Source organism: Ambystoma mexicanum, chromosome 1q (assembly GCF_040938575.1).
Source record: "Ambystoma mexicanum isolate Mex_15411 chromosome 1q, UKY_AmexF1_1, whole genome shotgun sequence".
Classification (NCBI taxonomy): domain Eukaryota; kingdom Metazoa; phylum Chordata; class Amphibia; order Caudata; family Ambystomatidae; genus Ambystoma; species Ambystoma mexicanum.
In genome coordinates this window covers 262,931,450-262,947,770 of record NC_090922.1, presented here as the reverse complement: position 1 = coordinate 262,947,770, position 16,321 = coordinate 262,931,450, and the positions used below count along the sequence as shown (strand labels likewise).

Genomic DNA, 16,321 nt, shown 5'->3' with positions numbered 1-16,321 from the left:
TGATGCCTTTTTTGAGTATCTTGCATCATGCCATCAATGTCCATCTTTAAATTATACTGGCACGGGCACTGGAGTTTCACTGGTAAACAGTTCCTTTCACTCCCAGCTGCAATTGTCTTTATTTTTCCTTGCTGCTTTCCTTTTGTGAAAAGTGCCTTTTATTTTGTTCATAATGTAGTGAAAGCTAGGTCTTCACACATATGGCATACTTACTTCTATTCTTCTATTTCTAACACAATGTTGGTCTATTTGGCAGTGTGGAAATGTCCATGCTGGCCTTTTGGTCTGCCAGCCCACAATGAGTGTTTAATGATCTGCACTTTTAAGCCTCAGCCAGCCAAATGCCATTTCCTTTGCTTCTTGGGGTTGTATTTGAACCCCACAAGGGCCTGGGGAGAGGGGCAGGTTACATGGCTTTCAGTGCCAAGCCTGTGCTATGCCTCCACTTTGAGACTGGGCTGCAGACCTGTGCTGCCAATGCCTGTTCTGTGCAAGCTTGTGTATCAGTGACCTATACCCTTGCTTTTGCTGTGGCACCGCTGAGTACCAGTGAGGTGAGTGTCAGGGTGGGAAGCCAGAAATAGTGACACAAGTGCTTTGCCCCAGCCCTGTGCATCAGAGGAACCAGCATGCCCCCGGACATGCTTTGCCAAGGCTCTTATCAGTCAAGGAGCCTGCGCTCCACTCAGTGCTGTGATTCTTCCAAGGTCTCCAAAACAATGTACACCATTTGGATGTTTCACAATTACCTCAAAAGAAAATTGTTGCCCAGAAAGGCAATTTCCTTATTAAGAGCATGCAGGCTTTGCCTTAAAGATGGGCCTGGAAGGTGGTGAGTCTTCAGTGCCACACTATACTAAATTCCCGTGTCATCCTAATACTCGTACTTGGAGTAATAGTAAATAGGTGCAGGGTCCGTATGATCTTATCAATTTCCTTTACTCTGTCCTAACATCTGATTGTAAGGATCCATTTACCATTGCAGGGGCCAGTCCTGTGCCATTCCTTCATTTTCATCTATGATAACATATGTGTTCTTTTTTTTTTCTTTTCCTGTGTAGGTCGGATTACGATGACTGGAGACCAGCTCTTGCCAGTTTGCTTCAACCCATTCCGTTCCCAAAAGAGTAAGTTCACAGTCAGTGGCCTGCAGTGCTGGAAATGGATAGTGACGGGGCTAAGGTTGGCGGAATGTTGGTGAGCGTGGGAGATTTCTGTAAGCCCCCCATAAATAAGCATTTCTATTTCAGGATATTAATTCATTAGTAACGCCCCGACAATAACCCAACAGGCAACAGAGGAGCAGTGTTTCCTATAATGTTGCAAGTAAAATATTAAAGGTGCACACATTTTGATCCTACAGAGCTTGCTTCAATATTTTCTGCAGAGTACAAACCTGACAAGGATATTTACATGCGTTTTGATCAGACGTTCAAATGGCCTAGTGGTTCATTCTCTCGGCCTTTGTCCTGATGAAGCGAGTTCGAGTCCCGGATCTGGCAACAAAAGCCGAGACACGAGGAGACATATTTTGCAGGATCTCGGGTCTGGGAATGTCCAGCCCAATGACCAGAGCTGGTGGCCTGTGTTGGCCTTGCACATTAGGTGAGCGCTGGCTTTCTGCGGGCTTCGTGTTGAGGGATGCTTGCCGTGCGCGGTTGCACAGCTATTGAGCCTGTGCAGCCCCACTCTCTACCTCCCGTGACTGTGCCCTGCAGAGAACAGACGGCTGGAGTCTAGGCAAACCACAAAAGCGATAAGAATGTTTTGTCAATACAGCTAAAACCGAAAACGTTCAAATTACTCTATTTTGATGGAACACAGAAACCACATTGCAACCTGAGGAACAGCAGCGATCCCTCGGAAACCTATTACTGTACGCTGGTGTTGAAAAAATGCAAGCCTCTAAGGGTGAGAATTACCAGGTATAATTGCAGCATTTGCCAACTTGTGATGCCACCCGAGGCCTGGCGCCTTCGGGTAGAGCAGGCAGCTTCTCTGTAACTGAGCCAGAGGCAGGATTTGTCAATAAAACGTTGGCGTCATTTGCTCAAATCTGCCTTCGACTTCAACCCAAGGGACTTTGGTCCTCGTGTCGATGATGCAACACTCGGCACAATGACCCTTAATTGCCTTCTTCTGCATCGCAGTAATTACAGTTGCTGCAGCCTTATCTGGTAATGAACACACCTGGGTCTCTGTAAGGCATGATTAGGTCATTGGTATGAGCAACTTTGCAGCCAAGAATGATTTTTCAGAAGTTCAGTAATTGGTGAGATCAGTGCAAGCCAGCGGCGTAGATGTCAAACTACTGGCATGCTCTCCGGATGGCCAGTGTCCTCAACGGGCTCTCCTCTGGCATGTATCCCATGCACTTAGACACACCTGTGGAAACTCTAGCAACATGCGTCACAGATCCCCAAGGTGTTTCTCTGTGTGCATTCCACTGATATGCACATCATGTGTACTCTCCGGGCATCCTCTATGTCTAGAATCCTCTTTGTGCACCCCAGTGCTGTGCTCCTCAGTGGAGACTCATGCATACCACATGCCCAGTTTGTCTCTGTTAAAGCCGCTGGCGTGCACAGCGGAGTCTCACGGTCCACTGATGTATAGACACCTCTGTGTTCACGTTTTGGTTTTTAGTTTGGGCTATTAGGTGGCTCTTGCACCACCTGTAAGCTGAACCTATTGCATTAGAGTACTGATAAGGAGAAATGGCATATGAGGAGGGATACAGCTTGCAGGTGTTTGGGCATTTGCCCACCCATTGATTTCCCTGGCCATGCTAATCCTTCTGGCCATTCCCACCCAGTCGCCCCCCACTGGTCCCCCATTTCCAAAAGGCATCCTCCTGGGATCTCTTTTTGTCTCGCTTTATCCAGCCTTAACATCAAACTTTGCACTCAAAGTGACTGCTGTTTTTTTTTCAAAGCAGTCTTCTGAGAGTTACTTAATTGGAGCTTTAATCCTGCTACTAGTGTAATAAAAATGTGTTAAGCCACTCGATTTATACGCACTTTAACACAGATGAATGAAACAGCGAGGTAACCCCACTAACCCATCCTCTAAAAACCTCAACTCTCTGCTTACACCTCTCAAATGCTAAAAAAAACACAAGCACTTGCTTGCACAGCAAACCACATGCACTTCACTACACTGCAACAACAAAACAAACCACACATAGCCTCGCACAACAGCACATGGGAGTCTACTGGTCCGAAAACTGCACCCATGCTCAGCGAACGGTGTTAACCGAACTGAAGCTGCCAACAGGACACCACAAAATCTCGCTCTACCTCTATCCTGCTATACACCACTAATCCTCCCTAACCTCTCAACTTTCAGATCCGCGAGGCAACCACCCCGGTGGTGTTAGTGCGTGGTATAAATGTCCTTAAACATTAACTTTGTGTGATCTTCACTGACGTCCTGCCAATAACGAGCATTGACAAAGCCAACCGTTTTGGCTTGTGTGTAAGAATTAGTCATTTGCCAGCCACTGCAATTATTTGCACCTGCTATCATCAATGGGCAGTAAATACCACTACTACCATGCCTGGAAAATGCCTTTCTCATGCCTACGCAAAAGCCCAAACTTCTGCCATTGACCATGCTTTTTGATGTTGTTACATGCCCCCCAGTTGTCTTGTGGCCTGTGTTTGTTTTGAGGGTGTGAATAAACATTTAGCTCCTTACTTAGGCAAGGCCTTCCGTGTGCATCAGGATGCCACATAAGCCGAAGGTTGCCTTATTGTGCGGAACTGTCCATAGCAGCCAGATCAGTCCAGAGTGCCAGCAGCCACACGTGATCAGAAACATCACTGGCCTGACGCATCACAACGGAGTCATGGTGATGGCTTGATGGTCACTGCCTCGCTCATCCTTCCTGGAATCTACAGTGAACCCCGTGTGTTACTGTGCCATGGAATGCCAGCAAGTCATTGCATTTGTCCATATGGTTCCATGTGATTTTACCAAAAACGTTTTATTCGAGGCATCTTTTACCGAAACAATTAAACAGAAAAAAAATACTGATTTTTCTTTTTTTAAATGTATTTATTTTATTGTAGGGCTCACGCCCAAACCCTGTTTCTGCATGTTAACAACCCCCCCCCCCAATCCCTCCCCACCTGTTTTAACCCTTTACACCCCCCATATATAGTTTTTAAAATAAATTTGTTATTTTTTCGTTAAAATTGTTTTGGTAAAAAATGCCTCGAATAAAAAGTTTTCGGTAAAATCACGGGATACCGTCCATATAATACCTGACCGCCAGTCATCATGTCAGGCAGGGATTAGCAGTTACTTCCCAACGTTTTCTCGTTGAAACCACTGGACTAACATTTCATTATTGAAATACGTGTAAGGGGAGTGAGTGCTTTTGGTGTTTGTGAAAGTGTATGTTTATTAGTCGTAAGCGGTGTATGAATTAAGCCGGTGCTGAATCTGTCTTTCCCACTCGTGCCTTCTTCCCTGCTGGTTGTGACCACACCCATGCACCGGCCCTCAGTGAACAAGATGGCGCCTATCCTGGTTACAGAATGGCAGATGCACGTTGATGGGGTTGGAGGCGGATCAGGGGTTTGGCACTACTTACCCCTCCCCCCACTGGTCGTCTTCTCAAACCTCTTTGGTCATCTATGTTCCCAGCCAACATTAAAAGTTGCTGCTGAGCCGAAATAGTGTCAAGTCCCGATTTTTTTGCAAGGATAATCAAGTTATAATTATTGGAAGCCAAAGGTAGAGTTAGACCTTGTATGATCAAAATGAGTGTTGTGTCATCGCAAAGAGTGTTTCCTTCAGATTGCACACACACCTGAAATACTTTGGCAGGCCAGCCAACAGCTGATTACACCTTTAAAAACCACCGAATACTCCGGTATAAGCTCCCATTTGACATATGAATACTGTGCCATGTGTCCAGTAAACACCCAATTGACCGCATAATGGTAAGCATCCTCTCAAGTGCCAATGGTCATCTGTCCAGTTTTGTGTGGGTGTGGCTTTGATTGGTGCATGGTTGCCATGGGGACTTATTTAGAGCGTGGCTGTGAAAGAGGTTCTTTTGACTGCCCTTACTCCTTTACACGTCGGTCAGATGGTCTCTTGCTGAATACAATGAAAAGATGTCGTGCTGGTTCAGTTGTACTTAGCTAACATTATCCAAGAAAAATATTGTTTTGTTTTACACAGTTTGCTCTCTTCTTTTTTTTTCAGGGCCCTTGCACATGAACAGTTTACCAAGTAAGTAGCATGCAATTACTTTGCTAAGTTTAGTTCTCCTGTTCAGTTGTCTCTTGCTGATTTTTTGTGTGCGATTCTGTGAATGGCAGCTGGGGTCACTTGAAGTTTGAGCAACATAACTTACGTACTGCCCTCATTGACAGTTTTAACTCCTCGGGAACACGGGGAATGGCATGAGTTATGCGCAGTGCATTACTGTTAATTGATTCAGTGCAGACTTTAGCTCGGCCCAGCATTGTCTCGGCAAAAGACCCTTGCCACAGCAGATCGATGCGATTACTGACAAAAAAATAAATAAATGTGTTCATCTTCCTTTTCTCCTTTCACCGCAAATATATGCGGGGGTGGGGAGAGACCTCCCACAGCCCCCCACCCCATACTCATGTTACCTTATTTATTGCCCTAACCCACCCCCGCCCCACATATACTTGCGGTGAAATGCAGAGTAAAAGGTTCGACATTTTTGCATTCAGAATTTTCTGATTCTGTATTTTGGTATGATATCACCACTGCAACTGGGAGCTGTAGCGGTTCTGGTAACCGCTTGTCAGCACAGGTTCCTAGAAGTTTCCCAAGCATTGTTCTACTCTCGATCGCCATTTAAAGATCTGCAGTGGCACCTACTGCTTTTGTTTGGGGAATTGGGGTGTGTGTGTGTGTGTGTAGGGGGGGGGGGGGGGGGGGGGGGGGTGTGTGTGTGTGTGTGTGTGTGTGTGTGTGTGTGTGTGTGTGTGTGTGTGTGTGTAGGGGTGTGTGTGTGTGTGTGTGTGTAGGGGTGTGTGTGTGTGTGTGTGTAGGGGTGTGTGTGTAGGGGTGTGTGTGTGTGTGTGTGTAGGGGTGTGTGTGTGTGTGTGTGTAGGGGTGTGTGTGTGTGTGTGTAGGGGTGTGTGTGTAGGGGTGTGTGTGTGTAGGGGTAGTAAAAGACAATGTTTTTTCTTGATTTCCAGGGACCTGAAGTATGTTATCCAGAGATTTGCTGAAGACCCCAGGCAAGAGGTGAGCTTTGTTCAGTCTTCCATACAATGGTGCATATGCAGGCTGTAATGTTTTGCAGGTAAGTATATTGGAGCGCAAGATAAGTGTGTCCTGAGGGCCCTACTGACCCTGTATCTTATAGGAGAACGTACTGAGAGTTACAGCAAACACCTATGTTTTTACCTTAGACTCATCACAGAAGGTCTCTGAACAGATCTTGGTCATTTTTGGAGGCATCGGCCTTGAAAGGCAACATGTTGGTACTGTAGCTCCTCCAGAATAAGGGAGCTTTCTACAGGTAGTAAGCTCACCCTATTGTGGTTTGGTTTCTGCAGGTGCCATAGTCTTAATCAATGAGGCCATTCACGGGTTTTGAAATGGATGAAGAAAATATACACATGCATCGCCCTGGCAAACTATGTCAATAAACACTTGAGCAGTTTATAGCAAAGACCACAGTGACATTGACTCTTCACTGCTAACAGTAAAAGCATGCGCTTCTGAATAAATGGTGGTGTAGGGTAGGGGAGAGGACTAGCTGAAAGCAGTGAAACACCTAACTGAAAGAATGCCATAGGGCTGCAGAGAGCCCCACTTAGAGGAATTGGAAAAGCAAAGGAGCCCCTAACCTCCAGAAACCCCAAAGACTGTAAAAAAATATCTTACTTTGAAGATCTGCCAATACCCTAAGACATCCTGCTCAGACCATCTCACAGGACCACAAACATCTCAGTGAAGCTTTCAGGACAGCAGAGAACCTCGCTAAGAAGGCCGAACAAGACTGTGCAACATCTCCTGTAGAAGACATTATGGCGCTATTGAGTGGCGGATCCAGGGGCCTGCCACGACCATGGAGCAACAAGATTGCAAGACAGTGCAATGTGACAGGCATGGGAGGAAATGAACGGTGCATGTCACCCTATGACGATTGAGAGATCTTGTCTTCCCATGATGTCTGTAAAGATAGAGGTTTGTGTCTCCCATTGTTTATATGGGGCGATTGTCTGATCAGCTGATGGATTACATCAATGGAAAACCCTGCAAGAATATGCAATTTGTTATTTAAAATTTAGATTTTTAGGTTGTCCATCAAATGACTTACCCGGTGAGGTTACAAATCAGACTTCAATGGATGATGCCTGCTTCAACCGCCACTTTTTTCACTCTGAAGCTTCAGAAACCAATTAAGCAAAGAGGATATGCTGCTTGTGGAACTGGGCACTGTGAAGTAAGCAATCTTTCAGAATCATTTCAGGAATACAAGTGAAAATGTTCCCCCAACTTAACAGTCATTAAAATAGTAAAGGGGAGAAATGCAACACATGTTGGGATAAGAGGGACCAAAGAGGGAATACATTTTCCTATGTGTATTTAACTAAACTCAATGGGCCTCATTACGACCCTGGCGGTAGGGGGTTAACTGGGCCGGTAGAGCTGCCGGCCCCGTTAACCCCCTACCACCTCATTACGAGGTCTTCTCGCGGGACCCGCTAAGGACGCTTGGTAAAACCAGGCGTCCTTAGCGGGTCCCGCGAGCAGACCAGGACGCAAACAACGGGCCTGTCATTAACGGGCCCGTTGTTTGCATCCTCCCCATTCCCATTGAGCCCTATGGGGGGCTCAATGGGAATGGGGATGTTCCGGGTTCCCTGAATGGGGAAATACCGGGCCCTCCAAGGTCGGAATGGCCCAGTATTTCCCCATTCAAGGAACCCGGACCCGGTACCCGGTATGGGGGTAGCCATGCCGCAAATAGCGGCATGGCTACCTCCATAGTCGTAATGAGGCCCAATATTCGTAATATCAGAAGTCACCTTGTCAGTCTTACAAATATGTCAAGCAAAGCCATGGAAACCTCCCAAACAAAGTATATATTTAGTTGTTGTTTGTATTATTGTGTTTTAGTTTACTCAACTTTACACACATACATATGATTATAAATTCATCTTAAAAGATAAATACATTAATCATTACTAAATTCATTAAAAAGAGACACTACACTTCATTAATTCATCAACATTTAAAATGGGTATCATTATATAGACAAGATTACTTCTCATTCAATCATATGCAATTAACTGTGTTTTACATAGTTCCTTTTCAACCTTAATCCATAATCTGATTACAGCAAGCACTAGAGAAACCCTGGTTCCTGCAACACATTTTAGACAAAAATCAATTCATTACCAAATGTACCCAAGTGACGAACATGTTTTCCATTAATTTCTTCACACTCCGTCGTAACATGCTTTATGGATTGTGTTTTATCATGTTGTTTACCAACTCTACATTATCTTCTCTCTGCCGGGGTGTGATACCATGCACCACACACGGCCCTAACTCTTTATTTAGTTGAAGCTTTGGGAATTGGCTTAAATATGGCTGAGGTTGCAAGTAGGTGAACGGCATCCTGGCAAAAGGTCTTAGGCTTTAAAGTTTTTCAATATACTCGAAATTCAAGGCACAATCCCGCTTCTTGAACTCTTGAATAAGAACTCCAGAAGCATTCTCCCAATGAAGAGGCCAAGCAATTGTAGTGAAAACAGTCTCATTAGCAGTCTTAAAATGTCTTAAAGATTTCGAGTTACCAATCAAAATGGCCGTCCTTAAGATGGTTTCAACTGAAGTTCCTACTGCTGTCATAATTTGTATACAGAATTCACCTCTATTTAATCTCACTGTGGCAGACAAAGATGTACGTTCCAACACCACTCTTAATAACCTGAATTGAGGTGCCCTGGGAAAAGCCTAATATTTTGTGCTGTACCGCACCCTCCAATTTGTTTAACCAGTTATCAGGACTTTCATTAACGGTCTCCAAAGCATAAACGGTACTAGAAGCCAATTTCTGTTTATGCGTCTGTATTATCCCCAGCAAACTACAGCCTGCATAATTTGTCGCAAATCTTGATCAAAGCCATCATGGCCATTGCCTTTAATGTACAAGTCAAAATGTTCCCCCCACTTTACAGTGATTAAAATAGTAAAGGGGAGAAATGCAACACATATTTGGATAAGGTGGACCAAAGAGGGAATACATTTTCCAACTCAGTATTTGTAATATTAGAAATCCCCTTGTAAGTCTTATACCCATCCGTCAATCGAAGCTATGGAAACCTCCCAAAAGAGGTATAGGGCCAGATTTCTATAATTGGGAGTTACTATCAGGTCATTAAGCCGCTGTCATTCTTTATTAAACCTTCAGACCTTGAACCACACATATTCTAGAGTCATGGTGAAACATTGGTTTGTAATCTCAGCAAATGCAGTTTTGGTTCCATTGGAGAGGTAACAGCAAGCACCATCAGGCATATTCAATCGACTAGCTCTGCAATCGGATACCCTCTGAAAGAAATTAAAGATAAAGCAGTCGCAGTGCAAACTGTAAGACTAATGTAACCTTGGCACAGATGCTAATGGTGGCCATTCAGATTTGGCACCATTTAGCAGTCTGTCTATCAGCTGATGCCCACATTTTACGCAAACCATATGTCAAATGATGATCATGTGGAGATTGCAGATCAGTTAACATAAATTGCCCTGTCTGATTTGCCAACTTGAAGCAAAAAAGAAAAATCGAATAGCTGTCAAAGCACAGCAAATATAAGATCAAACTGTCAGCATGCCCCAAGCATCCAATCTAAGCTCTAAGTTTTCTGAATATTTGTGGTACACAAGCCCCTGATCAAGGGTTGGTTCTTCCTACAAAAGCCACATGTCTGCCTTGGATTTCATGGTACCAACCACATCATTTTTGTCTTGATCCAGGAAAATACTTCCAAAGAGCCTTAGAAAGTGGTCACCATCAGGCGCCTACTTTCTCCCAAGTTTAATGTTTAACATGGAAACACCTTCCTAACAATAATACAACTATATCACATTGTTATGTAGTGGCCCATGTTGGATTCTTCCTGTTTCTAAATGCGGTAATAAAAGTGGGTATTGTTACCCACGTTAGCGGTTCATAATGTATCCACCTTCAAAGGATGAAGGGCTAAATTGGCTCTGCCGGGATTTGAACCTTTGACCTGCAGGTCAGCCGCAAACCTCTGAGAATGGTGCTTTACCTACAGAGACAACTAACCAACTGTAGTAATGCTAGAAAGGCATGAAGCATAAGAAGACATTAATCGTGGAGAATTTTGGGTGTTTTCTGCACCTCGACCTGAATTCCAACTGAAGAAAGAGGAGACTTAATAATTGAGATTCAAGGCCAAAAGGTACGTCCCAGTTGAGGTGGACACCTACAGCAGCTAACCTTAAACGGCTCTGTGCAATTTCCAGTCACTCCAGTCTGTCCAGCACCTGCAGTTTATCCTTCCTAGAACATGGATGATCCAGGAAGATGTTGCCCTTAGACACTTGTTTTCTGCTTAGATGCAGTCTAAAAGTTCCCTTTGCTTATTACCTTAAAGAGATGGGTCATGTTAACACCCTGCTGACTTCTGCTAAGACAACTTATGTACTCAAAAGTATTTTGCATTCTGATCAGCGGGCATCAATGAAACAACATTGGCCCCATTTACAGATTGAAATGCTGCCAAACACAAATACAAATAGAAAGTGTCTGCATGACTTGAAGGCATGTGGACCTTGCATGTATTCCCCATTTTGGAGTCCTGTTAGACTCTATTAGGGATTGCGATATTACCTCCATGCGATATTGGTTTTGGGCAGAGGAACATTCCACCCCCCAAAACGAGGCGTTTTTAGAAAGTTTGAATGTTTAACCTCTGAATGTAGTCGTCCCGTAAAAGTGGCAGTGATTTCGTTATCGCCACTTATGCACTGCACTGCCAGACCGTAAATGTTGCCTCATGTCTTAGATATTTTAGCTTGAATAACCTCAGTAAAAGCACAAAACAGATATTATGCCCGGAGGTTTATTCTTGTGATCATTACTATCTGGGGGCAGGTTCTTGCAAGGAGCTCTGCAACAAACCTGAATATTATCCGATTCCAAGATATCTGGGGAAACCCTGTGCTGCACCGTTCTGGGCCAGCATGTTGTGTCGTAGCTTTTAGAAAAATGGCATGTCTCGCGAGAAAGGCGAGTAATAGCCTCTATCCCAGACATTTCTGCACATGAAGGATGTTCAGTCCCTGAAAGGCCTTGTAATGTAATAGACCTGTAAACGTTGCATATATTGGTGCTGGCAGTATGCCTACTGTTATAATCCACGTTTCACAGACATAGGGTGTGATTGTGCTAAATAGTCAACAATTCTTTCTTAAACCTTTTCTAACTCCGGCGGAATAGCCTGTAACAAGTCTATGAACAACAAAAACAATCCCATTCTCTGGCAGGAGGCTTTAATAATATTAGCTCAGTTGATGTTGAAACCTATTGCTTAGAGTAGATTGAGGTCCCAAGACACAAGGAACTGCAAGAGTACAAGATCAGATCAGCCCGGGATCCCATGGTAGAGTGATGTAGGTCGTGCTATCCAAGAATAGGAGCACAGCGTCCGTGGTGAAGCACCAAAGACCTGATGAAGGGCCAATTGGAAGGCAAGTAAAAAAAGAAATACAATTTCTTCGCTAAAGAGACCTGAGAAATATTTAGTTTTCCTGTCCAGTTTGATCATTCAGTCACTTGAGCCGAAAGGGAAATGTATTGTCTACAAATGCTTTACTGGGCAGCTGCCTTAACATCCTCTGGAAGTGACAAACGGTTTGCTGGTTAGCGCCATTTTATGAAAAGCAAACAAAACCTGATTTGTTTCATCCTTTCGCCCTCCAGCTCTAACAGGCTTTCATCTTCATTGGAAAAAGCATAGGTCCGTTGTAGGAGGGGGACATTTGAATTCAGGGTACCTAGAACGTGATGTGATAATCCCAGACTGTTCATAGGATCCAATTATCTGATGTTTCGTTTTCTCATTTCTGGAGAACTCACATAAGCCAGCCACCTCCTTTTCTGAGAAAAAAAGAGGAACATGTATACTCAAATATTATTAAATTGTTTAAATGTTAGATATATTGGGGGTCATTATAGGTTTGCTGCTAATAACTTTTACCGGTAGTTTCAAGACCATCAAACTACTACATGTTTCTGCCAGTGGGGCACCCGATTTACCACCAGCTCAGATCTGGGGGTAAGTCAGGCACCCCACTGGCAAAAAACACCCGGTACTGCCGGCAATCCCCCATGGAGTCTGCCATCTATAAATCTGTTATTGCAAGTGATTTCTGTTCGAAATTGACATGCCTGTTCTTCAAATAAAGACAAATACAAAATACAAAGATACTGCTAGTGAGGGACCAGAGAACTGGTCAGAGAGCAAAGGTCTGTATGTCCAGGTACAGGGAGACTGCAGAAAGAGGAGCAGGCGTAAATGCAGGCATAGAGCCCAGGACCGAAAGCTCAAAGGGAATACAGGGCCGTAGGGTAGATAGCACAGGGCCGCAGATCAGGGAACCACATGCCCATGGAACAGGAGCAGGTTCTAGCAACAACAGGCAGAGCAACAGAGCTCAGCAGAAAGGCACAGGTCAAAGCAAGAGGGTCGGAAAACACGCTTAATGCAAGAGTACAGTGATCCTCGATGCAGCTGCTTAAGTCGTGCAACATCCTGGGCCGAAGCAGGGTCATTAGCTTCACCTAGAGCACCACACCTGAAAGCAATCTGCCTCCACCCTCTCTGAACCTAGGAAAGTGAAAGCAGAGCAGCCCTGTAAGACTTCTGGGGATTGTTGTTATCAGACTGTTAAATACAAATAGCCAGGTTTTCAAACTATCAAAAAGCGCATTTTGTAGTTTGAGTAAGGCAGAAATGTTAGTGAAAGTTGGCCTGGATGGATAGTGACAATAAATTGTGAGTCCTAGCTAGTCCAAGGAGGGCGTCTGTTAGTGTGCAAGTCGCGACAGATCTATAGAATATAAACAGGCAAACAGGTCTATCTAATATACTAATTCTGAAGGATATCAAGGCAGAATTAATCTCTTTCCGAGGTTGTTAAACCCCTTAAGGATGAATACATTCAAAGCAGAACTTAATCTTAATGGAATTTACACGTAATGTTGGAAACAATGCAGTGTACAGAAAATACTTTGTTTTCTGCCACCTTGTTTCAAGGGCGCCAGATAACACAAATATTCCAGATAATAGAATATCTGTATTCAGAAAGGCAGTGACACAGGAAATAGTGCAAAACTCCCTGATAACAAAGCGTATTGTATTTCTGCCCTGTTTACCAGTTCCCTGCCATCTGGAATGCCTTGTTTTCCGGACTCTCATTCAGCTTTTTGTCTTCCAGAATGCTCCTATTAAAGGCCATGACAGGTGCCCGTTAATAAAACATTGTGAATAATAGTGTGTTGGGTAACAAAGCTTCTGCTACACTTGCTTAAGATTTGATGATTCCTTTATAAATGTGAAGAATCAGAAAATCTCCATTTTGTTTTTTGTATGAACAGCACTAGACTTGTTTTGATTTTGTTTGTGAGATATTTTGATCAAGACTGCTTACAACTGTTCACATTTTATCCTGAACATATTGGTATAATTTCTAGAACAGTAGTGAATCCTTTGTGTTATTTTTCTGTGGATTGCTCAATTCCTGGGCCACTGCAATGAATGGTGGCCATTCAGGTTTGGCATCATTTAACAGTCAATTTGTCAGCTGATGTCCACATTTTAGACAAACCATATGTCAAACGGTGATGCGTAGATTGCAGATCTGTCAACATGAATTCTCCTCTGCGCTAAAGAGGAGCTCAAAAACTAAAGGGACAAAGATGTTTTTTGTTTCATGTGCTGCAGTCTTCCATAGGCTATAGCCAATGTATTTTGTACCTGGTGAAGGACTTGTTCTTGGAACACTCCCGTTTCCAGTCCACTACTGAAACCGTAGAATTTTGAGATTCTTCCATGTGGAATAAAATTCTCTGGTGCTTTAGGCTCAGTTGTGTCACATGGGACATTGGTTTAGACTGAAGACTGAGCAACTCCTGCTTCTTATCTTGGGTGAAAATCAATGCTGTGTTCATGTACCCAGCAGTGTGTCTACATATGTTGGGCAATGGGCACACTTGTCTCATGATGCATGTTTGCATGTGCTGATGTGCCCATGAAAGGATATGCCTGCAAAGGAATGGTTATGTGTGAAGCATGATGCACCGCTGTGTCACCATATTATATAGGACTTCTTAGATCGGAGGAATCCACATGCCAATTTTAAATTGTGGGCTGCCCTCACCACCTCGCTACACAAAAACACGCCATGGATATATTCATGTATCAGATGGGATGCGTGCCTGTGTCAGACCGAATGGGTGCATCTGTCAGGCTACATACATCCATGTGTCTGGAAGGATGTGTGTATTTGTCAAGCAGAATCTTCTCTTGCGGCAGCAGAGCTTTGCCAACCTATCAGGCAAGATACGTGTATCTCGCAGGTAGGTTGCTTGCATGCGTCCTGACGAAGGCAAGCATGGGCCAGGCAGGGCCCCTCAAGATATCCAGCAGGATGTGTGCATATGTCGGTCAGGATGAAGTCCTTGCATAGCTCAGGGTGGATATGTGCATTTGGTTGGCGGATGCCGCAGAAGGTTATGTTTCCATTGAAGGGCACAGTATGAATGTCTTTGCTTTCCCTTTCAGGTGCACTCATGTTTGCTAAGTGTGCGAGCTGGCAAAGACGGTTGGTTCCAGCTCTATAGTCCCGGCGGAGTCGCCTGCGATGACGATGGAGAACTTTTTGCCAGTATGGTACGTGTCTGCAATAATGTGAGTTTTGAGCATTTGCTACGAGTTCAGTAGATGATGTTTAGCTGATGTTGAATTAAATTGCTTCACCTCAGACTATATCAATGTTATAATTACTGGTGATTTCTTTCCAAAAAGTCCTTATGTGTGATCGGTTTGATCTTTCCGTGAATCCCGCTTCCGGGCCACATTAGTAAATGATGAGTTTAGGGCCACCGCATGAAGAGCCCTCCGGAGCACCCCTACACTTTTTGCAAATTTGGAGTAGTAAAGCAAGCTTCCCACATGTCCCGCCCTCTGCGTGTGTCTGTGTAAACATGTGTTCTCTTCCTTCACCCCATGTGGAAAGTACATAGAACGCATAGGCAGTTGCTGATGGTATTTTGCGGACACACCTGCTTCCTTAAAGCACCTGCATGTAAAAGTATTGGCTAATCTGGGGTCCCATAAAACTAGGTTCCTTCAGTAACCTTAACAGTTTGCCCAGCTATGTTAGTACATACCTGTGTGACAATAGGATTAGACACAAGTAAATGGTAAAGTTTGTTCAGGGTATCGCAAACAAGTGTTGAGCAGGCCTGTACAGGTAGGGTGGCTAAAGAAAGCTAAATCCAAGTGGAATAGCTTCTCCTTTGAGTCTAGTATCTCTCTCCCTCCCCTCACAATCCTTCTCCAGTCTCGTGGCCTTGTTCTCGCCTTAGACGGGTTCACAAGTGTGACAGAATTATTCCAAGCATTTGTCAACGTGATAATGCTTTGAAAGTCTATGAATTCTCAATCCAAATTAAAGGAATGTCTTTCAGAAGTCTTTAAAGGTCTCTCTGCAGTGTCACTTACAGAGGCGGGGGAAACAGTTCACTGCATCATTGGTTCCTTAGCTTGGGAGCCGTGGGTTCCTGGCTGAGATTGCTGCTGTTCTCTGGTTTTGGTGTTTCTGGGTGAGTCACTGTCCGCATAGAAGATCCATGAGAACCTTAGGCAGCATTGCTACGTGATTTCAAACTGCTTGCCAGAAACCACATTGTTACGCTGCTCGCTGGGGCCCTGACGTTTTTCTAGCCCAACGGTCCTGATGCTATGAGCACCCAGCTCACTCTTACTGTCTTCCGTTTCAGCCCGATGGTTGCTTATACTTATGAGGCTTTTCTCTAAGTCTCCCCTTTTCACTTTAGGCCGAGTAAACATGTTCTTGTCCTCCTCAATGATCCACCGCAGGCTTCTCTCCTTTTGCACACTGTGTAGGCATGCGGTATGCATTTCCGCTTTTTGCTTTTCTTTTCTCACCTCCTCTTTCCCAGGTTTTTACTCTTCTCCATCCCCATCTCTCTCTGCCTCCTACACAGTTCTTAGTACCTCCCCTTCTTCGTTCGTTCCTCTGGTCTCCCCCC

At 44.3% G+C, this 16,321-nt stretch overlaps 1 protein-coding gene across 4 annotated transcripts in view; it reads left to right on the top strand.

Annotated features, from left to right (window-relative positions):
• Positions 1 to 16,321, top strand: part of CMIP (c-Maf inducing protein) — a 726,603-nt gene that overhangs the window by 648,624 nt on the left and 61,658 nt on the right. For 2 of the 4 annotated variants that reach the window (XM_069638399.1, XM_069638414.1), the window contains 4 exons: positions 1,062 to 1,127; positions 5,221 to 5,247; positions 6,195 to 6,243; positions 14,829 to 14,954. In XM_069638399.1, coding sequence (XP_069494500.1) covers positions 1,062 to 1,127; positions 5,221 to 5,247; positions 6,195 to 6,243; positions 14,829 to 14,954 — 268 coding nt within the window. The remainder of the gene's footprint in view (positions 1 to 1,061; positions 1,128 to 5,220; positions 5,248 to 6,194; positions 6,244 to 14,828; positions 14,955 to 16,321) is intronic. The other 2 variants (XM_069638407.1, XM_069638424.1) reach the window with 1 other exon arrangement.